The sequence below is a fragment of the Lutjanus erythropterus genome, chromosome 11 (assembly GCF_056507025.1).
Source record: "Lutjanus erythropterus isolate fLutEry1 chromosome 11, fLutEry1.hap2, whole genome shotgun sequence".
Classification (NCBI taxonomy): Eukaryota; Metazoa; Chordata; class Actinopteri; order Lutjaniformes; family Lutjanidae; genus Lutjanus; species Lutjanus erythropterus.
In genome coordinates, this window is record NC_139327.1 from 17,840,628 (window position 1) to 17,864,117 (window position 23,490).

Below are 23,490 nucleotides of genomic sequence, written 5' to 3' on the forward strand. Positions count from 1 at the left end.
AGCAAACAGCACTGTGTATTACACCCCCCAGCCAAGCAGCTAAAACGGTCCATGAATGTCGGAAGAAGAGTGGTCCTATTAGCTGACTTTTCCCAGACTTCCCAGACTGAACACGGCAAGACCAGGAGCAAAACAGCCTCCAAGACCAATAGAGGCCAGTTCGACAACTGGGAACAGGCTACTGAGGTGGTTTTCTTGCCGGGACTGGCTCCTAACACACCAGGGCTGAGTCACAACTAATTGAGTTAATGGCAGTTAGTGGTTAGCTATGTTTCGATGGCAACAAGTAACACTATCTATCTAAATTACTTCAGTGTTCCCTGTCAAGGCTGTGAGACTACTGAGCCCGGTTGTTGCATGCTAGTGGCAGCAGCTACTTTAGCAACAAGTCAGCCAAAGCTACTTGTCGATCATAAAATCTCTTTAATCAGTTGAGCAGCCAGAGGACATCAAGAAACCAGAAAATATTGTCTCCATAAAATATGATCCAGTTTCACCCAAATCAGTGAATGAGGTTATAAAGTTGTGTTTTGCACAGTGAGGCCTGTTCCCTAGAAACACTCCAGTCTGCCCCAGTGAATTGATTTAGTGCACAAAAAGAAATACAATTAAATATCAGAGAATATCTACAAAACAACTTTTTTTTTTGTCAATGTTGCAAAGCAACCATGCTTATCTTAAAATGTATTTGAGGCAGAGCAAGATATTGTCATATATGTTTTCTCCTATTTTTAAAAATGAAGGGTCTCTGGAGAGTTGACAATGCATGCTGGGAAGTCTGCTGTTTCTTTAGAAACTTAAATTAATGAGTTGATTGAACTTGGTACGGTGCATTCTGTATGTTCTCTATGTGTGTTCTGAAAATAACTTATAAAACAATAAATCTTGTATATTTATGTAAGTTAATAAGAAAAAATTAGTTGATTCCACCAAACATGAGTTTGATTTTTTACAGTCTTCAGTCAGCTGAGGGAACACTCAAAGTTGACTTTATAATTTGCCATCCCAGCTTTGAAACCTAATTTAATATTGAACGTCAGCTTGCAGGTACGTTCCAAGACATCCAGGAAGAGTATAATTTTCCCAAGCAGCACTCACTCTGACTGGAAGAGCAAACTGATCTGAATAAAGACACAAAGAGAAAGGGAAAAAGTCTGTCTCCAAGCTCTTTCTCATCAGAGTGTTTCATGTGACATACGAGTGAGAGCTGCTTCGTCATTATGTCATGATTCACTCAAGGAGGACATAGACAGATCTGCCCGCAGCATGAGACAGTAATGGGAGGATATCTTGTCATATATATCATGGATTTTGTCAAAGTGAGGAGGAAAAAGCAAGAGGAGGCAGAAGAGAAAGTCCAGAAAAGTGATGTGACGTTTTAGGAGGATTATTGTGATTCCCAGACACTTTTTTTTTCCTTTAAGGAAAAACATACTGTACATTCCTCAACTGTTAAGTAAGCAGCCCTAGTGTAACTAAACAGGACATACTTTAAAAAGAAACCAGACACACATTTTTCATATTTTTACCAAATTATAGGTAATAACTGGTAGTGGGAAAATTATACTTGTCTGAACAGAAAAAATGTCTTTGCAGGCATATGTGTGTAATGACAAACAGAGAGAAAGAAAGTAAGAAAGAAAGAATGAAAGAAAGACATAGAAAGAATGGAAAGATTGCCCTTCGCGTGCCCTGTGACCACCCACCCACTCACTCCCGTCTGTCTGGAGATGACGCATCTTCAGCCCCCTCCCTCCACAGCGTCCTTTCAGCCGCAGCCGCACCCTCCCAGCACAAAAACAACAAATTACAGCCCTACAAACCACAGTTCAAAAGCTAACCCAGCTCACTGAACTGAAGGCTACTGCACACATCATCCCTCACCATACACATGATACAATGGTCTGATCTGTCTCTGTCTTTGAACACACTCATATTCTGGTCAGTCTGCAAGAATCAGACACCAAAGTCTGTGGCGATGCCCAGTGAGTCACTTTCACTATGATTCAGTGGCAGTCTGAATAAATTCACTCAGAAATTCATGGCCACATCAGCTGATACAGAAATACACATTACAATACCACAGTGAGCCCAGTCTCAATTGCTGTTTACTGTTGTTATAATCTAACTGTGATAAAGGACGCACATGCAGACCTCTAAGACACACTGTCATATTACTAAACACTAGACTCTACAACTCAGACTGCAGCCTCAACAGAGGAAACCCTCACAAATTACCTCCAATTAAATGTAGAAATATTTTGGTATAACATATTTACACAAAAATCTTTTCTCTCTTACACCTTTTTAATTAGATCTGCCAGCAGACAATTATTCACCATCATAATCATAATCATACATCTTGTCATCACAAGATGAGGTTGCCAGGCAACCAAAAGAAACTCAAACTACACTTTACACTCAAACTAATGAGATAATGAGTTTAAGGTGTAAGATTTATGGGGCTTCATTGGCAGAATATAGCAGAAATGTAATATAATATTTGTGAGTATGTTTTCATTAGTGTATAATCCTCTGAAAATAAGAATTATTGTGTTTTTGTTACCTTAGAATAGGACATCTACAGAGGGCACAAGTCCTCTTCAACCGTACATACATTTTTATCTTCAGAGGGTTGATTCCACTTGGATCATGTATCCATACCCAGTCCTAAATATTATGATGTATGACCATACATATTGTTAACGCGAACCAAAACAATGGACTACAAGCAGCTTAAGACTGCACAGAGGTGTGTTGGAAGGTCATTCTCAATGGGCTCAATACTATGAGTGACATTTTGACATTACCACTAGGGATGCAAAACAAAAAATTTCATCACAATACATTATTATATTGACTCTTAAGACAATGATAAATATTTGCTAATATTAAAAAGACTGTCACTGTATATTTTAATTCATTTCAGGGGCCTGCGGTCGATATCAGACCGTTAAAATGAGTACATTTAATACATTCACTTACATCTAAGTCAGATCACAAAAAGCAATTAAATTACAATCCAGCAATTTTATAACTGAACTCTTTCAGACATTTGTGACACAGTCATGCCATGGGAATTTCAAAATAATGACGTATCCTAAAGACGATGATCGATATTTTCACTTTGATTCAAACATATTGGATCATTTAACACTAAATCAATATTTCCATGAGTGCTCCTTGATATGGTTTACTACTACTATCCAAGACTATCTTTTCTGGCCTCAGAGAACTAAACAGTGCTGGGCCCCATAAACAGTAAACACAGTTGCCACTAAAGCCACAGTTTAAAAAGAGAATAGAGGGACTGGCTATCGTCATATGACGTGCTTCCCGTCACCATCAGCTCCAAAGCAGGAAACCGCATCCCCAAATACGCCTACCATCGACTGGCACTGAGAGACCACATACCACACGGAGTGAGAGAGAGAGCAACGTATGAAGTGGGTCAGACTCCTCCAGCTGAGCCAGACATTGGGAGTAAATGACATAATCACTGCCTTTTGAAAACACAAACCTGCGTACGCATCCCTCCTCCTGCTCTTCCCTGCAGAACTCTCTGTGCTCCGTCAACCCCCAGAAACTCTGAACGGCCTCGGCCTCAGCTATCTAAACAATAGTGCTGCCCTTTGCCAGAGTTGACCAATCTCACCAAAGGCCTTCATTACCACTCACAGTCAGCCTAAAACAACAGTTTGGTAACCTTAACAGAAACTGGACGAAGGCGATGAGCAGAGAAAACTGGAGCAGCCATGATCAGGAAGATCAGGACGGATCAAGGAGGTTTGCAATTATCCAAATCTAAATCAAACTCTGCCTTGCACAATGTGATTTTCACGTGTCATGGAAATATGTGGTGTGGTTTCAATAGCTCTTGGGTGGGCACGAGTCCAGCGTTAGCCTGTCACTCCCCTCTGGCAGAGATGTTTGTGGAAAGAGAGCCAGAGAGTCAGACAGGATCTTGGCCCAGATACGGGTGATGTCATATAATGACTGTCTAAAAGCTTCGGCTATAGGGACCGGAGGGCAGGCAGGTAGAGTGCTGACAGTGCTCTGCTGAGATTATGTCAGATACCTGCCCTGCGGGATCCTCAGCACTCAGCGCTGGAGCGCGTGGCAGGTAACGTCTGTTAGACTGCACAGGCCCAGCTAGGCCGTGGCAGCAGGCAGCGCTGGCAGAGGCCGTGTTATTCTGTTTACCCTGGCTAATCGCTACAGCTACAGGGTCCTGCACGGTGTGGGTGCAGTCCCTAGCGCTCGCATTCCTCTGCGCGGCTTTAAATAACTGCTCCGTTTCTCCCCCTCGCTAAGCAAATGGGAGGAGAGTGTTAAAGATGGCAAAGAAGGCTGTTTGTTTGAGCTGGGTTCAGTACACTGCTCTTGAGCACCAAACACACTTAGACACACACACACACACAAATCTACACACTGTTCCCTTGTGAGAGTCCAAAAAGTGCCTAATTGCTGCTTTGTTTTCCAAACTTAATTTAATGTGATGCTGTTTTCAACCTGCCCAGCAGAATTGTCTTTCCTTTGTGCAGTGAGTGATGGCATGGAGGAGTCTGATTTCATGGGAAACTTCTACTCAAATCATGCGTTTTTTCTGCCACTATCTTGACAAATGTAAACACAGAAGTGTCTGCGGATTTTTTAAAACCGTTTTAAAGCTTTTACCAACAAGTTTTCAGATATCTATATAAAGGATAAACCATGTGTTCAAAGGTTCAGCATCTAAGATTTAGGCCACAGTCACACATGTGCAAATTAAGTGGAGTGGCCATGAATTCGTTTCCTTTTTCACGTTGAGTTCAACTTTGGTGTTGGTTCTTCGGCACGACAGGCAAAGGCTACTACTCTAATTTCGTATATGTGTGGCCAGGCCTTGGCAGGATGAGGCAGAAATGGAATATAATATTCATAAGTATGTTTTCATTTGTCTATGATCACCTGAAAATATGAATTGTTGTTTTTTGTCAGTGTGAGCTCTTTATATTTAAAATGGGCATGGTAGAGTCCTGCACAGGTCCAGTTTAAAAACCCGCACCCACAAAGCTGAGAACCAAAATGGACCCGTTACCAGCAATTATCTCCAAGCTAATTCCAGACCCATCCAGAACCGCTAATATAGGTCCCTCGACATGACCTGAGATTAAGTACTTATGCACAATCACTCACTTGTTTTCTCAATTGACGCAGCAGCTGTGCTCCTGCAGTTTCCACAATGACGATGTCGCTAGCTTGCAGCTACCAAAAGTGAATACTTTTAGCACTTTTTTCAAGCAGCAAAACCACCAACAGCATTATTCTCACAATCCCTAATGCCACCAAATTTCTCCAAAATGTACAACTTTGCCCTCGGTCTTGGTTTGATTGTTGTCCAATCATACAGCAGCATCTCATTATTTGGCCAGATGTGGGGTCAAAGGTTGTGTTGTGGGCTTTCAAATGTAATCGTGCCATTTGATTAGGCTTAGCAGATTTAAATGTCGAAAACATTGCACACCATTTTCATTTCTGATTTCTCCAGGAAAAAAAGGACATATTATTGTATTGTATGCTTTATATTATTGTTCTCATTACTGAACACAATATTTTTACAGGTTAACAAGCGAGTACCGAGGGATACCTGAATATGACACCAGATTCCCTTCCATGGAGGCCACCATGTTGCACCGTCGTGTTTCTACAGCAGTCCAGACCAGGCAAACCAAACGCTGGTTCTAGATACACCCTTTCACGTTTTGTTGTGAGTTTCACTGCCATCGTAAGGTCTCCTACATGGTAGGTCCCTTTAAGTTTTTTGTCTGCTATGTATCTGGACTTTTTTTTTTCCAACACAGTGTTCTTTTTGAAAATTACCAAATAGATAAAAGTCTAATCTATTAACACATACAGCATATAACTTGTACATATTCATGTAGCTTTTTAATGCATTGAAACAGTAGTGATAACATCCCACTTCTGAAACAGCGCTACAAGTTTAATGAGAACAGCAGTCTCCAAATAACCTGATGTATTATTTTTGCAACATGCATAAATAGATAAAGGGAGGGGGTGACAGAATGTGCATCCATAAATATTAAAACACAGCCTTGATAGAACGGAGGTAATGATCAGTTTGCAAACACACAAGACAAACAGGCATTTCACCAAAAGTAAGAAGCTTTCATGATTAATAAGCTGCAAATGAATGTGCGTGAGCGTCGGTCGTGCGTGTGTGTTTATGTTTGAGAGGGTGTGAGCACAGGAGCCATGCCCAGCTTCGCCTCTGAGCTCATTCCAACCTGTGGCAAAAACCCAGAGTGCTACAGGTTTTTGGTTGCCCCGTGTTAGACCGCCTTCTCCAACGCTGGCACAAGAGAAAGACGAGTGTGTGGGGAAGAGCAGAGGGCTTTGAAAGTTAAAATAAACTCACCTCCTAAATAGAGAGAAAGCAGAGCGACTCAGTCTGCTGCGTTTGACTGACTTGACTTCATTTTCAGGCTCCCATGGACCTCTGACCCATGCCAAGAGAAAACCAAAACAAACCACAGCGCTACTACTGTCACTTCACTCTAAATACAGAACCACATGGGAAATCCTGAAATAGCCAAATCCGCTGCTCATGATGCCCATTTTAGGGGAGACAAGCCCAGAATGGGACATGATAAGACCACTTCCTATGCAACATGAGGCCCTGCTTTAGCTTTGAGTTATTCCAGAAGAAGATGAGAATGAAGAGCAGCCTGGACGTCTGGAACCCTGATAACAAGGGGACGCTGCTGAGAATCAGAGAGAAGAGACTCGAAGGGCCGTTTGGGGGCCGAGCAGCTGCTGTCAGTGAGGCTGATAGATGGGATGCCTCTGTGCTAGCAACAGCAGCAAAAACTTAGACACAGACTAATTCTGGTTGGAGAAAACACACTTTAGTTAGAACAACCAAGGCATGCTAACACTGATTTTTATGTGTCTCCTTTTACTCAAGTTTATTTTTGAGCCAGTAGTCTACTTTTTACTTTGCTACATTTGCCATTTATATCTCGTTATAATTAGCCTGCTCTAAATTTTGCCAGAAAGAAAAATAAGCACCACCTGTCTTTTGACCATGATGCCACGATGACGGAGCAAGAAAGGATAGGAGGCAGCTTTCTGCGACAATCCTTGGCCACATCCGGCCACACACTTTGTACCAAAATCTAAAAAAAGACGACAGTTACATGTTGAAGTGCCTCCCAAAAACACTGAGAAATCAGCTTTTAAAAACTGATCCTTCAGCCTCCACAAACACATTGAAAGGAGTTGCACATGCTGTAGGTGATGTATTTAGCTAGCCAACTTTAGCTATGTTAATCTTTGATGTTACTGACATGAACTTATCTCATCTTGTATTTAGATATGCTGTGTGCTAGGCTTGTCTATGTTGAACAAAAAACTAATTTTGAAGATGGTTAAAAGATGTTGCTGGAGGACCTGTAAAATGACATAGGCATATAGCTACATCTTAAGTTAACCAATGTTAGCAAATGCTAGCTGACTAGTTAATCTGCATCAATCATTAGCTAGCTAGTTACATCTGATAGCTTATGTTAATGAAACACTTGCTAACTAGGCAGCTAACTAGCTAGCTAATCTACATTAGTCGTTACCTAACTAAGTTGTTAGATAGCTAATATTAGCAAAATACTAGCCAGTCAGCTAGCTAATTACATCAAGTATTAGCTTGCTAGCTTGTATTTTGCTAACATTAGTTAACTTAAGATGTTTATATATGTCACTTTCACATGTCCCCCAGCAGCACCATACACATTGTTTCTCTTGTCAACATATTCAGGCCTAGCAAATAGTATATCTAAATACAGGAAACAAGAAAGAAGAAAGTTAAGTGAGGTTCTGCTGGGTACCAGGCTTGCTCAACTGGAGTACAGAACAAAAAGGGGCAGAACACAACTGTAGTACATCCTAAAAAATATTAAAATGGAAAATAAGAGTGGAGTAATTTATTAACCAGGCACAGTTTTTACTTTTACTTGAGTAGATTTCTGAAATGGTAATTTTCACTTTGACTTGAATCATTTGTATAGGACTAATTATACTTTTATGTGATTTTCAGTGCTCTACCCGCCACTGCACTTTATTTTGAAAGGTAACATTTGATGACTACTGAAAATATAACTCTTCTTTTCATAAGTGGACAAAATATGAAACAGATGCACAAACATAAACAAAAACATCCAGTCTCTTTCGAAAAAAAAAAAAAGATCACCCTGTAACCTCCTCTGCTTCTCCCTATCCTACAATTTACACCAAGCTTTCAACTGTTGAGGATTAAAAAAAAGCATGAAAGCTGGCCTTTGGATATTTTGTCAGCCAAACACATGGAGATAATTATAAAGAAAGTCTTCATCTGCCAGTAAACAGGTTCAGGTTCCACAAGGATATGGAAGATGGGATGAGCATGCAAAGGTTCATTCAAGGTTGTTACAATTTTGAGAAGTACTAATTGTATTTGCAGCCATTCTCACATGCCAAGATGCACTCGTTCTTTTATTCCTGGCACAAACGCTCACCATGCCCCTGCAGAGCCCCACTGACGACGTACATTGATGCGATGTACAATCCAAGAAAAAGGCATATCAGTCTGTAAACGTCAACTTTTCTCTACATGCCAACGTGCCTTGAGGCTTTCAAGTTTCCATGCTTTCATCAGTTTTAGGAAGTGTACAAAGAGAGGCAGATCAGTATTAATGACATGTGGATAACATATGATCAAAAAATTTCTGGCATATTCCTGTTCATGTCATGCAGACATGCAGTAAGTGTTCACTTGTTAATGATAAAGTTTCCCGATCTGATAAGCATGTAGTCTAAGAATTGCAGTGCATGCTAGAGCTCAGAGATTGTGTGTAAAACAATGATTACATCGATGGACTGCTGTGATGTGTGCCGTACACTGTATATTACACGTGACCAGGACTGTAGTCTAACTGCTACTTACTTAACCATAACAGATATTCTATAATCTCTACCTGTCTGTGTATAAGCTCTGTAAAATAGGATACAAAGGACAAAAGAGCAGCCTGTTGTTCAGGTGATTTGTCCTCATGTACAGCTACTAATCCAGACTGAAATGATCTGCTGTGCTCAGCAATCAGTCTGGGACAACATAATCACATATACTGCTCAAATTAAGGATTTAATTATTTACATTTGACAGAAGTTGACAGATAAACTGTTTAAGGCTGCTCTTGTCAATATGTTTATATTAATAATTGACTCTTCCTAAATCCCATCCCTTTTTGCTTTGTGCTTCAATAATAGTTGAACAAGCTTACAGATCCTTGGTCAGCTTTCTCCTTTCCTCTCTCTGATTGACTCCCTGTGATATTCTTACCCTAACCCTGCCCAGTCTCACTCCTCATGCTAATCCTAACCAATCCAAACGAGCCAAACCATCACAGGCAACGCATGCTAGCCAATCAGACTCAACATGGGGTCATGACTTTGCTCACCTGGAAAAGCATTCTTGCTTCCTGTACTTAGATATGCATTGTGCTAGGCTTGTCTAAGTGAGACAAATTTTGATAATAGTTAATGTGTCCACAAACTGATTCAGTCAGGCTGGAACCAATATCAAGGTGGCACATATCATTAGTTGTGATACCCAGCCCACAGGACAAGTCGGATATAGCTATGTACCATGATTAGCTAGCAAAACAGTGGAGAAGCCAGGCGCAGCCACATAGGGCATAGGGGTGGGGATTTGGGAGTGGGTTGTGTGTGGATAGGGCTGGGACTATTTGCATATTCATGAAATCTTGAACACTAAATGAAGGCAAGGTGTAGAGCTATATGTAAGCCATTTTAACAAGGTATCTGAACTTATTTTGCATGACTGGAGGTGGACTTGTTACATGTTACTGCAGGACCTGTAAGAGCACAAGAGCAAAAGATACGGTCACATCTTAAGTTAGCTGTTGTTATCAAAATGCTAGCTAACTGGGTAGCTAATGATTGTAATTGTAATGTAGATTAGTTACGAGTTACGCTGACATTATCTTACATGTGTGTCTGTACCAAATTCATGGCAATCCATCCAATAGTTGTTGAGACATTTCCGTTTGGACCAAAGACGTGGACTGACTGAATGACCCACAGACTAACAGTCACCATCCACAGAGCCGTCCCTGCTATCATGGCTAAAAATATCATAGAACGTTTACTGGTAACACCTTTTAAATCTGGGATTTGCTTGCTTTTCTCTGTTTCATATAACTGTAACTGGAATGCTTTGGTGTTTTTTGGACAGCTGGTCAGCAGAAGAAGTAAACTATGTCGAAACAACTTCTCTGCCAACACTGACATGTTCTCCAGTTTGTTCTACAGCTGTCTGACCCTGGGATATCATTCACCCAGCTTCAAATTAAGGTTAAATCCATTTCTGATCCTTAGGATTTAAAATATATGTTTCCAGAGCAGATGTATACCATGTAACAGCAATGTCAACAGTTTAAGTTACTTATCCCTAGTTTTTCAGTCACTTTATCATGTCAACTAGCCCAATGAAGGTTAAAAAAAAAAACTCTCTCTCTCCATTACTTTGAAAGTTATGGTCATAAAAATGACATCTGTTGGCAGAAATCCCAGATTCAGGTCAGGACTGTTTCTTGGCCCTGCCTGCCCACCAAAATCTGGCCAATGTAAAAATCCTTCTACATATTGAAGCACACATAGTGAAAGGTATTTCTGTACTTCCACAAACTGTTTGGAACTTTCTCCTGAGGAAAGGTTTGGTCAGGTTTGGGCCTCAGCCTCGTTGCACTGACGTCACAACAGCTCAAATATGGAAAAGTCTTCATATTGTTGCTGCTATAGCCATGGCCGTTTTAACACGGGAGAGAGAAATTTCCACTTGTCCACACCACATTCCAGCCCTCACACTGAACAACACACATCTCCTCTCTGGGGTGAAGTCGAACCCTGTATCCCCTACTGCAAAAACCCATACGCTCAGCACGGATCTTTTTCAGATGCTTTGAACGTGAAATCCAGGTGAACAGGTGACTGTAGAGCAGCTTCACTATCCAGACCAAATGTGAAGCAGCATGAACCGGAATTCCAGGAATTTAAGATGTCGCTCTTGAATTATTTCACACAGAAGCTCCAAAAGATGACGCGCTGTGAGGAAATTGGAGGAGAAGAGGGGGGACTGGTGGCCGAGCCAACTCTCTGACTCTACATGACTACACGGTGTCAGGGAGGAAGAACACTGTCACAGTGCTACTTGACCTCGATTAAATCCAGCCCGCTTACTTCCACATGGGCACCCCAGTCAAAACAGCTGGGGAGGCTACATCTGTATGACCAACTACAACTTTTTTGTACTGGAGGAGTTTTTCCTTTCTCGTTGAGGGTCTACAAGACAGGGGGTGTCACACACTGTACAGACTGTAAGCCCCCCGAGATTTGTGATTTGTGGTTTGGGGTAGATAAGTAAAATTTGACTTGACTACTGCAGAACTATGTAGGATAACTGTAAGAGGTACCACAACCCTGTAACTTAAGCTCAGTATTTCGGTGTGAATGCTGGAAGCACGACCTATATTCTTGTTTATAGTTATCATTATTATTCATAGTCATATTATTCATAGACCCTTTCGCACTTTTTCCACTCTTCACACTCATTCAACAGCTTGTACATATAAATTAAAACCAGCAATCTAGCTTAGCTCCCAGCCATTAGTTCAGCACTGTAGTGTGGCTCCAGACTTACAATAGCGTATATTTTGTATCCATAGCCCCTTAGCTTCCTACTTTTCAAACTATATATAATCTTTTCTTGACCTTTTCCAAATCAAATCTACTGATTTATACTTTCAGTTACCGATTCAAACCTTAAAATATACCACATCATTCATAAATGATCCGTATTATTCGACTTGCAAATCCAGTTCATACTAATTAATTTTAGATCCTTTTCCAACTAGGTAATTCATACGCCCTCACCTGCTTCCACATACAAATTAAAATCAGCAATTCAATTCTGTGTCAGCTTTTCAGCAAGCCTTAAAATGTTCCACATCTTCCACACATCTTTTGTTTTAATCAGCTTTTAAAGCCAGCAGTTCAGCTTAGTGTTTGCTTTGAAACAAACCCTAAAATACTCCACATCTTCTTCCATTCCTTTTTAGTATTGTTCACACACACACACACACACACACGCACACACACACACACACACACACACACACACACACACACACACACACACACACACACACACACACAGAGTTTCTTCAGAAAATGCCTCGTCTAGTTAAGGATTTATTCTTACTGATTTCCTTATTGGCCTTTCACGGACACAGAGTGGCTGCTTAAGAATGATTTTTCTTTCAGTGGTACTGCATCTTAGCCTCTCCTTTAAAATCAAAACATAAAAAAAGGTGTATGCATCCAGAGCAACTGGTAAACACTGAATGAAATCACCATCATGAATTGAAGGAAAATCACATTTTAAAGTAAGAAGGATATGAGTTTTGAGACTTCTGGCGCCAATGTGATGTTCACAGGAAACATGAACCAGTTGCATCATAATGCTGTTTATTATTTTAGTCTTGTGCTACAGAGGAATGTGGGGTTCATGTCAATCTGTTTTAAAGTATTTTAGTGTTAAGTGACTAATAGTTAACATCGGCTGATACAAAGAGAGAAATGACCCCTAGATATGGCACCACTTTCCACTACAGAAAAGTAAATTAAAAGTTACATCTCCTTTACCTCCATTAATCTGCCTTCTGTCACATCTCAGACAATCAATTCACGAGTTGTTGTCTTGTTTACTATCTTATTCTGCACACTGAGTGAGTAAGAGAAGAGAGCGCTGGTGAAATCCAGATCTGGGCCTGAGGCTGACGTAGACTGCACGGCTCCACGTCTCACCACAGCTGATCTGATACAGCAGCAGAAAGGCTCCACTCATGCCTGACACTGGAGTCAGGGGGGAAAGTATAGATCTTAAAAGTACATTTATACGCTGTGTAATGAGGCATGTCTCAGTAATTAAAGTGTAACATGGCAACATTTTCCAGTGAGGCAGTGGAGGGTAAACCCAGCTCACCTCATCTTAGCCACCTATTTATTTGCGGAGCAGAGTTTAAACCCACTTGACATAAATCTTTATGACATGAATTTATGGTGGATATAAGTAGCTGGTGGCTAATTGATGCAAGTTATGAAGATGTTAGGACCTTTAAAAGGCCATAAGCCCTGAAAGAGCAGCTTTACTTGGTTGGTCATTGTTTGGTCCATGATGACCAGTGACAGAAGGTCATAGTTTATCTCTGCACACTTGTTTGTTTGGCCAACTTGTTATTTATTTGTTGTTATTTGCCTTTTTTTTTGTCAATGTACTGTTTTAATTAGTGTATATCTTTCTCACCACAAAGTGTTTTTCATCATTTCATCATTATTATTGATATTGTTATCATATATTCTGTATCCTTTTAGCCTGCATGAATGTAAACTGTGAAACAGCTTAATGCTCAGTCAGTTTTCCCTAAATAAATATTTGTTGATGATGTTTTTGCTAATTTTACACACACACACACACACACACACACACACTTTTTATTAATCTGATTTGACAGCTGTAGTTATAGTGACTTTGCAGGTAAGGGTTTTATATATGAAACAGTTCATGAAATACACTGTTACAAACTGAAGTACGTGTCCATATTAACAGCTTCATTTCATCAACAATTTAATAATGAAAACACTGAAAAGGGTCAAATATACATTGTGAGTACTTGCACTTTTGATACTTCAGTACATTTTTTTCTGCTAATACTGCAGTATTTCCACTGAAGTATGGATTTAAATGTAAAACCTTTCCTTGTGATGGAGCAAAAGTTACCACTTTGACTTAATCAAGTAGTTCTTAGTCTTAATACTTTTTCCACCACTGCCTTACAATAACAACTGGGAAAAAACAGACTTAGTTACATTTAATTCAGACCCATTTTAAGGATTCTAGCTGTTATTAAGATAAGATAAGATAAGATAAGATAAGATAAGATAAGGTAAAATAAAATAAGTTAAACTTTATAAATCCTGAAAAAATAATTGTGCCAGCATTAGCATAAGAAGAAGCACAATACAGTAATAAATCTAAAGTGTACACGGAGTAAGTGCAAAAACATAGAATGTCTAATAGAATAACAAAACTAGAGCCTGATTGATATCTCGTTGACTGATATTATTGGCTAAATATTTGCTTATCACAGCTATATCAGTCTATATTGGTATATGGGTTGTGCACCTATACAAAAACTTCAGATTGTTTTGTTAGCTTTCACAGTCAGCATTCTGTGTATACTTGATCATTTTACTCATTCAGCTTTAATAGACATTTTTTATTATTATTATTTAGAATTAAAGTTATTTAGGATTATTAAAAATACTGGTGACAAAAAATGGAAAAACAAGAAAAGCAACAAAGTACAGTACAGTGTATATACACACACACACACACACACACACACACACACACACACGTATGTGTGTATAAAAGCAGTACTGGCAATTAAAAAAAGAAATATTGAGTGTCATATTTAACGTGGTAATTCACAATTTCATTGTCTAAATGAACAATTCAAAGTCATTATTGTTCCAGAATAATGTCTGAAATCCAGTTGAATGGATATCACCATGTATCAGTGTGATAAACAGCCAGACTTACAGCCATACTGAGTTGTTGAAGTGCGCCTATGTAACTTTATTAATACCATGTGATATTTACCTCCATAAAAAGTCTATTTATGAGCGACCAAACAGGCCTCCCTCAGAGGAAAAACTGTAAACCCAGAGGTCAGAGCAGCGCTATTAGTTAATCGCAGTGGCCTAATTATATCCCCTCATAAATAAACTGCATTGTTTCGGTCACTCACCGACCCTGAAGCCCTGTCCGATCAGAGTGTCGGCCGCCTGGCCGTTCTCGGCGATCAGCGTGGTGTTGTTGCCCTGCTCGCAGGTATCCTGACACTGGCCCTTCAGGCAGATCCGCTTGCAGATGAGAGGAGCGATGACCACCTTGAAGCGCTCCCGAGTGGAGGAGCGCTCCGTGCACCACACCAGCCTGTGGACGCTCAGCCAGATGACAAGCAGCTGGGAGATCAGAGAGGGCATCCTGGCATCCTTCACTGCCCTCCACACAGACCCGGGCACATTAAATCACAACCTCCTGCTGCTTTGTTAACCCAGGCAGGAGGTTTGACGTCTCATACGGCGGAAAAAAAAGCGTGTCCTCCCTCCTGTTTTCTCCTTGAGGAGGAAAAAAAAATCACTTCCCTCTCGTACCCGACTGATCCGTCTGAAAACTCCACAAGTTTGACATCTTCAGAAGTTTTCTTGTCGGTTCTCTTGTCGCCGTTGTTCCAACAAGTTGCGCTCGCTTTTTTTTGTAGGTCTTCTCCTTTCTTCTTCTTCTCGCCTGTTGCTTTGGAGAGTCGGAGAGAGTGCGTATGTGGGTTTGGGAGAGAAAGAAGGGAGGAGAGGAGGAGAAGGGGTGAGTGAGAGAGCCAACCCTCTCTCTGGAGAAAGCTGGCTGCGGGCCAGCCAGGCGGTGCAGGAGCAAAGCTGAAAGTGGTTTCCTTGTTGGTTGTTTCTCCTCCTCACACCCCCTCCTCTACTCTGCTGCCCCCTCACAGACCCCACTCTGCAAATCATAGCTGCACAGCTGTGTGTGTCACTCTGAGAATAAAAAAATACTGACACATGTAATATACTGCTGTTTACACCTTTGTGTTTCCTTTGAGCTCCTGATGTATAAAAATATCAGTACAAGATAAATCAGCAACGCCTTTTTATTAATGACTGATCCTGCACTCAGACCTGCATTGTCTCTGTTTAGGAACTACAGTAGATTATCATTTTTAAGGAGGCCTGTTTGTTCAGCCCAGTGTTAAACCTCCAGCGACTATGTCAAATGTCAAAAGACATACCCACAAATGTGAAGACACTTTCTGATATAGTTCACCGAGGTTAAGCTGAGGTCACTATCACAAGATACTCAGCCTGTAAATGGCGGCTGTACTTTCTGCATCAGTGAGTGCTGAAGGCTCTGTTTCCACCCAAAGTTCACAGAACTTTCAGACACAGGAACTATTTTTTCAAGGAACTAAAAGGTTCCTTCAGTCCATTGTTGTCTGTGTTTTCATTGTGGTCCTGCAAACATTAGTCAGCTGCATATAGAATGACGTGTAATGTTTTTTAATGTGACATTTTTTCATGCAACTATATAACAAAAATGACGCCATATTAGCATTACTAGTTAACATTAGCACATAGCTAACATTTTGTCCTCAGAATAAACGCTCAATAAGGCCTGGACTTTGTTGTCTGTCCCTCTGAGCAGATTTTTAAGAATAGCAGCTGAAATAAAATAGTACCAATCAGAAATGTTCAGCGCTGCAGTTTGTTGTACCCATGTAGACTCGTCACAACATCCTCTCAAACGAACGCGGACAGGCAGCTGCGGACACTTAAGGACGGCTGTTAGTTCTGTTAATACTGCTTTCTGGAGTCCACTTGGAGGACGTGTTCCACACATGTGAAATAAAACAGCATCTGTACCGGTTGCATGGACAACTCTGTGGACAAACAACAAACTGGGGTTACATGGATGTCCACACAGAACCTACACGTACACCCTCTGATGACAGAATTTATCTTATCTTAAAGAGAGCAGCTAGGTGGACCTCTAATTTTTGTCTTGTGACTGTTGCATATCAAGTTAGCTTGACACTGAGAGTGAATAATAAATTTGCAATTTAGGGACTGTAAACCTTTGAAGGAACTCAGAGCTGTCGACTGCGGGAACCAGGGTTGAAATTAAAATTAAATTAAAAAACAAAGCATGGACAACACTGGCATCCGCAGTGACCCCACCCTCCACCTGTACTTTCTTATTTACTGACTATTTTGTTGTGCTTGGGGCTTTTTACCAACCCAAAATGTCAGTGTGTGTAATCCTAGGAATGAGACTCAACAATCAACGATCTTTCTGGTGCATTTACAAACTGCAGCTGAATCCTACTGATTCTGGTGTTAAGTTCAGAGGGCATTTTCAGAGAGTCCCTACTTGGAGCATAGTTCTTTCCAGAAACACCTTCTGGAAAGTACCCTCAAAGCACAGGACTTTTGAGGATGGGGCTTGCAGTGCTGAACATTTCTGATTGGTCGAATACCTGGAGCATTTTATTTCCGTTGCTCTTTCAAAAAAATTTACAACCCCATACTCGTTTGTTTTCTCTTCATTGTACTTTGGCACGTCAACATGGAGAAGAAGGCATACCACAGATGGAACGAATGTAGTCCAGGTTTTACTGAGCATTTATGCTGCGGACAAAAGCTAATGTTAGCTACATACTAATGTTAACTGCTAATGCTCATAGGGCGCCATTGTTGTTGTGTAGACGCACATAAAAATGGAAAAACTCATCATTTTTTCATCTGCTTTTCAGCTTCACAGATGTGCGATCTGTTTATTGCATTCGGTTAATCTGATTTGACACAGCATTTTATCATGTCTCAAAAAATGAGAGGTACCAAAATGCTTTATGTAGGAAACAATATCACAATAGAAAAATAGGCTACATGTGTGCCGCTATAGTTCAGTTGGTAGAGTGTGCGCAGCATGTATTGAGGCTGCTGGTTTAACTCCCACCTGCAGCCTATTTGCTGCGTGTCTTCCCATCTCTCTGTCCCTTTTCCTGTTATATCTTCAGCTGTCCTATCACAATAAAGACAAGAGCCCAAAAAATAATCTTAAAAAAAAATAAAAAAAATAGGCTACATAATGTAAACCAAAAAAACTCAGCTTTTACCTAAATTAAGTTGTAAGCAGGCCCAGGGGTGGAGAAAATTAATCAGTACAACATAGTATCATGATATTTTGCATGGCAATATTATATCGATATCCAGATGACAACATTTAAACATTTTAACATTTAAAATCTTATCAAACCTTTTGGTAGCTTACTACAATATTAAAATCTATTTCTTTTTCAGTCCGCTAGATGGTACTGAGTTTTTTTTTTTTTCTGGTAAGGTCAGCAGAGGTCACGGTCAGCAGGATTGGTAGGTTTTTATGACAGTGTTGGTCAGACTATCTGCTTGACAACCCTATTTTCCTGAAATAAAATTACTTAAATGAGATTAACAGGCCTGAAACTTAATCTTATTCACATATGTTGTATTTTGGGGACATGATATGTATTTGAAAACAGGTAATACATTGCAATACATTGCAATATTTGTCATCACAATACTCTGCACATCACAAAATCACAATAATATCATATCATGACTCAAGTTCCTGATAATATTGTATCAGGGGGCCCCTAGCAATTCCCACCCCCAGATATATAAATCAGTCTTAATTCTGAAAAAATGGCCCTCTTCCCACTTTAAATAAAGCCTTACATAGATTTTATTGTTATAAATTATGTTAATGCTTCATACACAGTTTAAACTCCATAAATGTATGATAGTTAATAGTCATGAGATATACTGAATAAAGTAGAAGCAGTGCGGTAATAAATAAAACCATAATGTATGATTATATATCACCAAATTAAGTAAACAGTTAATTCAATGGTAGAAACAGGTACAAGTCAAAAGTCAACACGCATGCTGATTAAACCAAGTGAAACAAATAAAAATATAAAGATACAGCACTGTAAGCATCACGCAGGGGCAGTCAGTGTTTGGGGGGTCATATGGTCAGGGGTTGAACGTGAGAAAGAGAAAAAGAGAAAGGAAAAGAGAGATTGAGTCACTTCCTCTTTAAAAAGTGAGTGTTTACCTTCAGTCGCTGAGGAAATGACTGCATGGGTCTGCACAGAGTTCACAGGCCGCTCTCACATTTCTGGCTGCTACTTGCCATCACTGCATCATCGGCTGCCAAGACACACACACACAATACAAATACATTACAGGTCACACATAAACTATGCCTGAGTATTATTAGTACAATATAATTACTTCCCTTTTGAAATATGAAACGTCAGTGTTTCTCATTGCACCAAACAGTAATGACAAACAGAAACAAACAGCTGTATTACACAACCTAAAGATAAAACCAGATGTTTCCAAAGAGAAGGAACTTATTCTATCTAAAGATGGCAGTGAAAGTGTTTATATTTTCTCAGACAAAGTTAAAGTGAGTAGCGTGTTAACTAGTTTGAGTTTATATTCTGTGTTGAGCACTATTGCTTTTTTCCACAGGGGCCTCCAAAACCTGTGGAGGGGCTGCCAGGCTCGGAGGGGCCCCCCACCACAGCACCCACTGCAGGAGGCCTCTTCAGGCTGCGGCGCTAAATAGTTCCAGTAGATTCTACTGCATAAAGAAAAGAGTTCCTACATGAAACTGCTCACACAAACTTTGTGGATTATCTTGAGCAACTGGGTAATGAGTTTTGGAATGAGACACTGGTTTTGAGTTTTTTAAATATATATATTTTTTTTGTCATGAGCCCCACGAGCCATTTAGTCCCATTATATTGGACAGAAAGTAGACATCTGTGCAGCCAGTATCTCCCAAACTCTGCAGCCCATCCCCAAAACATCTACATCAGTATTTTTCAAACCTTCTACACCTCGTATCACCTTAGAAGATACATTAGGCTATCCGAGTACCACCATAATGACCAGTGTTAAAATACAGTAGCAAAGGCTGGCCCTATTCAGAGGGTTCATGCAGGAGCCAGGTTTATTCTGAGTAAGAAGATTATTTATTGTTGACTGCAGTGGCTTACTGCTATGACTGTTTAGCTCATAACTAATCATGGACGATTTATACATGCATGAGCATGACTACATATCAGACTGATACTGAAACAAAACTATCACAGGAAATACAAATTGTAATTTAAGTTAAATTTCAGCAAAGTATTTTGATTTGAAATTTTGTAGTATTTTAATTACATGTATTTAAATTACTTTATTTCATTTTTAACATTTTATGAGATTCTTCATTGTACCACTAGAGAGAGCTCAAGTACTCCCTGTGGTACAAGTACCACAGTTTGAGAAACTATGATCTAGAGGGACAGAGAGAACTTCTGGCCAGGGGAAAGATATGTATTTTTGATTTTGGGGTGAACTGTGAGCTTATTAAGAAACACATCAATAAATAAGTGTATAAAAGCCATTCAGATTCTGTAATTCAAAGGTTTGAAGCTCAAATTGGGTGGACAGTATCTTCATCTCGGGACACAGTTGACAGTATTTTGCAGTAGTATTTCCCATGGGATTTCCTTTCCCCTCTGTATCTGATGGAATTAAAATCACTGTAGTGACTTGTTGAGCTGCACCTTTCTCTCATCAGCCACAGAAGTGCTTCACTGGGTAATTTTTCATGATACACAGGCCCAGCACCGCATGAAATTCTACTGCTGTGTTCAGGGAAATGTTGTGTTTAAGTGCCTTCCACAGCACTTGCTTCAGCTTGAACTCCAGTTTGTGGTCTGTGTTGTTGGAACAAGTTCACATCCTCCCGAGTCCACAGCTTCAGTTCATTCAATTCAATCCATATGTAGGTTTGTGATCTATAAGATAAATCAAATGTAAAATAGGTCTAACACCCACTGGGTCTGAGTAACAAACACTACTCTGTCTTGATATCAACATGCAATTAAGCAGCTTCGGATATTTCTGCAGAAATTCCCTTTTCATTGAAACAACAGACAGCAATAGGAACTATTACCATCATCATGTCTTAGATTATGAAACATCATTACACAGGCAGTGTAACAATAACACACTTGTCTAAACAATACAATGGGTGTTTGCATAGCACAAAAAAATTTATCCTTCTCTATTCTTTAAGTTGTGCAAAGAAAACTACAGTTGTTAAGAAGTATATTTTTTTAAGAGGTGGCAAAAGTACACACATTCTGTACTCAAGTAGAAGTACAGATACTTCTGTAAAAAGGTTTGGTTTGCGGCAGGAGAATGGAGGAGGCCTGGAGAGTATAAACAGGAGACTTGAGACTCAGCTTTTGAGGACTCCAACACAGCAGACAAAGAATCCGGTAGCTGCTTTGTGCAGGTCCAAAAGGAATAGAAGATGAATCCAGTCCACTCCAGTACAGCCATACTCAGATGTCTCAAAAAGTTCATTACATCCAGCTGGTGGAACTCACCACATAGTTTACTTTCATATAATTCTGTCCTGTATAGTTAACTGATAATACATAGATATTTAAGTATGTAGAACAACAGTAGGTTAAATGTTTGTAATGCTATTATAAGAAACTCACAAGGCTTTTATTAATATTCACAAGCAGTCTATAAACTATTAACAGGTTTGTTAAAGGACTACTTATGAATGCCTTATAATCTAACAATAAATATAGTTGTTATGCTATTGATAACTTATTATTGTCTTATTACCAAATGTTAATAAGCATCTTATAAGGGACTTACTACCTATTAAATGCTTATTACAAGCAGCTGTTTCCAGTGTTGATGGCATCTCTTTGATTTATTTTGATCTGTATTGTGTTTATTGTCTTGTTGATTTCGTACTGCTATTTGTTGGTTACATGTTGTCTTTTTATGTGTTTGGTTCTGGAAAACCAAAATATTTTTTTTTAAACAGCAACAGTAGTGCCTGACACAGTAAGTTCTTATGGATTAAAGGCCACTATACGTTGACATGTTTTTCAGTTGCATCGACCCTGTTAAGCTTCTACAATCATACCATAGGCCATCTCAAATAGCTAGTTTGTGTGTATGAACATGGCTGTCATTACTCAGCTTCGGGAGAAGAGTTTAAGGTGTTATTTGGGAGCCGTCTTTGGGCGTGTCCACAATCTGTTTGGCAACATCTCAGTCAGTGGGAAAAGGCTCCTCCAGGGTTACTGTGGTTTTCCTGCCATGATACAATGAAATGAACTGACTGAAAACCAAGTCATAAAGAACTGACACAATCTAAAATTAGGATGCATTCATGAGCAAATTGTTGAGTTAATACTTTCACTGCGGTCATAATTTAACTTTTCTGTCATCAGAAGATGCTCTTCTTAGTTTGATATATAAATAAACAGCCACAGAGAGACACAAGATATAAACAAGGTCCTTTAATATAGTAACATTTACAGTAGGTAACAGGATGAATGTGGTGTGTGGGGATATATTTTGAACACAGAAGCATAAAAAAGTAATTCGGTTCACATTTAACACTGACTCTTTAAGGACAAATGCCATTTCAGTTTAAACCTACATGCAAAGGCCTCCCTGTATGTCATACAAAAAACAATAAATATGATTATCTGGGGTGAAGAAGACTATGTTGGCGAATCGTTTTTTGGGTATACAGTACCAGATATTTAACATTTTGAGTGCCTTTTAAAATGACTTACACTTGTTCATGTACATAGAGTAGTTACATGGTGATCATCATAGTAGTATACATGGTAAAGACACCAGAGACCTACAGTATAGCTCAAAACGCTGAGAAGATTAATGCTCTGTCGTTAACCCCAATGAATCAGTCGTGTCACATCAGGAAGAACATCAGGAAGAAGTTTCATAAGATTATGTATATATTTACACTAAATGTTAGCATACTGATGTTATCAAAGCATGTCATGTCTTTTTTTAAAAGTCTTTGTTGCACATGAACTTTTCCACCAATGTTAACCCTCATTCAACCGGATAAAATGGCTAAAACTACATTCTTATTTACAGAAAACAGCCGGGAGGCGTCGCTACCAGCAGAGGAACAGATATGCACATGCAAGCACCAAACTGTCTGCTAGTAATTGCTAGTAACTGGCTGGTAACAATAATACATAAGTCCAGAAAAGGAGAGGCTTTCCAGATGTATAGTAGCAGCTTGAAAAAAAAAAGTGGAATGATGGGAGGTGGTCCATGAGAGAGAAAAAGATGATAATCAGACTTGGGGAACAGTAAACACACTGCAAGCGGTTAATCTGAGTACATGCTGATGCCAACTAACTGTGTCCGTGTCCTCCTAAAATAACACTGTGTGTTTTGTATTTGCATGGATATCTTCAAACCTAAACAGACAACTTTCATTCAACTGAAAACATTATGATTGTGTAACTGATGAGAGATCTGTGGACACACAAGAGGAGATAAGAGAGTAGAGCAGGACTTCACAACAGGGTTCTCTCGACTGAAGAGTAAAATTGGTTCATGCTTCATGAGGACATGACAATGTAAATGTAATCAAAATCATGCTTTAGCTTTTTGGCTTACAAATAGCTTCATTGGGGTAGACTGCACCGTCACACTATCCTATTAAATTAACTGACTGTTGTGTCCTCTCACATTTTCTGTCAGTTATTACTTGGACAAATTGCATTGTAAAAAAAATTTAAAAAGAGGTAGAGAATTTATAAAAAAACAAAAACAAAACTGCAAAGCCCTTTTAGGTCAACTAAGGGCTAATTTGTTGCATCAACTTGGGTTAAGAAGTTTACT

At 39.6% G+C, this 23,490-nt stretch overlaps 1 protein-coding gene across 3 annotated transcripts in view; it reads right to left on the reverse strand.

Annotated features, from left to right (window-relative positions):
- Positions 1-15,579, reverse strand: part of ltbp3 (latent transforming growth factor beta binding protein 3) — a 51,424-nt gene extending 35,845 nt beyond the window's left edge. For all 3 annotated transcript variants that reach the window (XM_084731083.1, XM_084731084.1, XM_084731082.1), the window contains exon 1: positions 14,925-15,579. In XM_084731083.1, the coding sequence (XP_084587209.1) occupies positions 14,925-15,162 (238 nt within the window). In that variant the 5' untranslated portion in view covers positions 15,163-15,579. The remainder of the gene's footprint in view (positions 1-14,924) is intronic.
- Between the last annotated feature and the right edge of the window lie 7,911 nt (positions 15,580-23,490).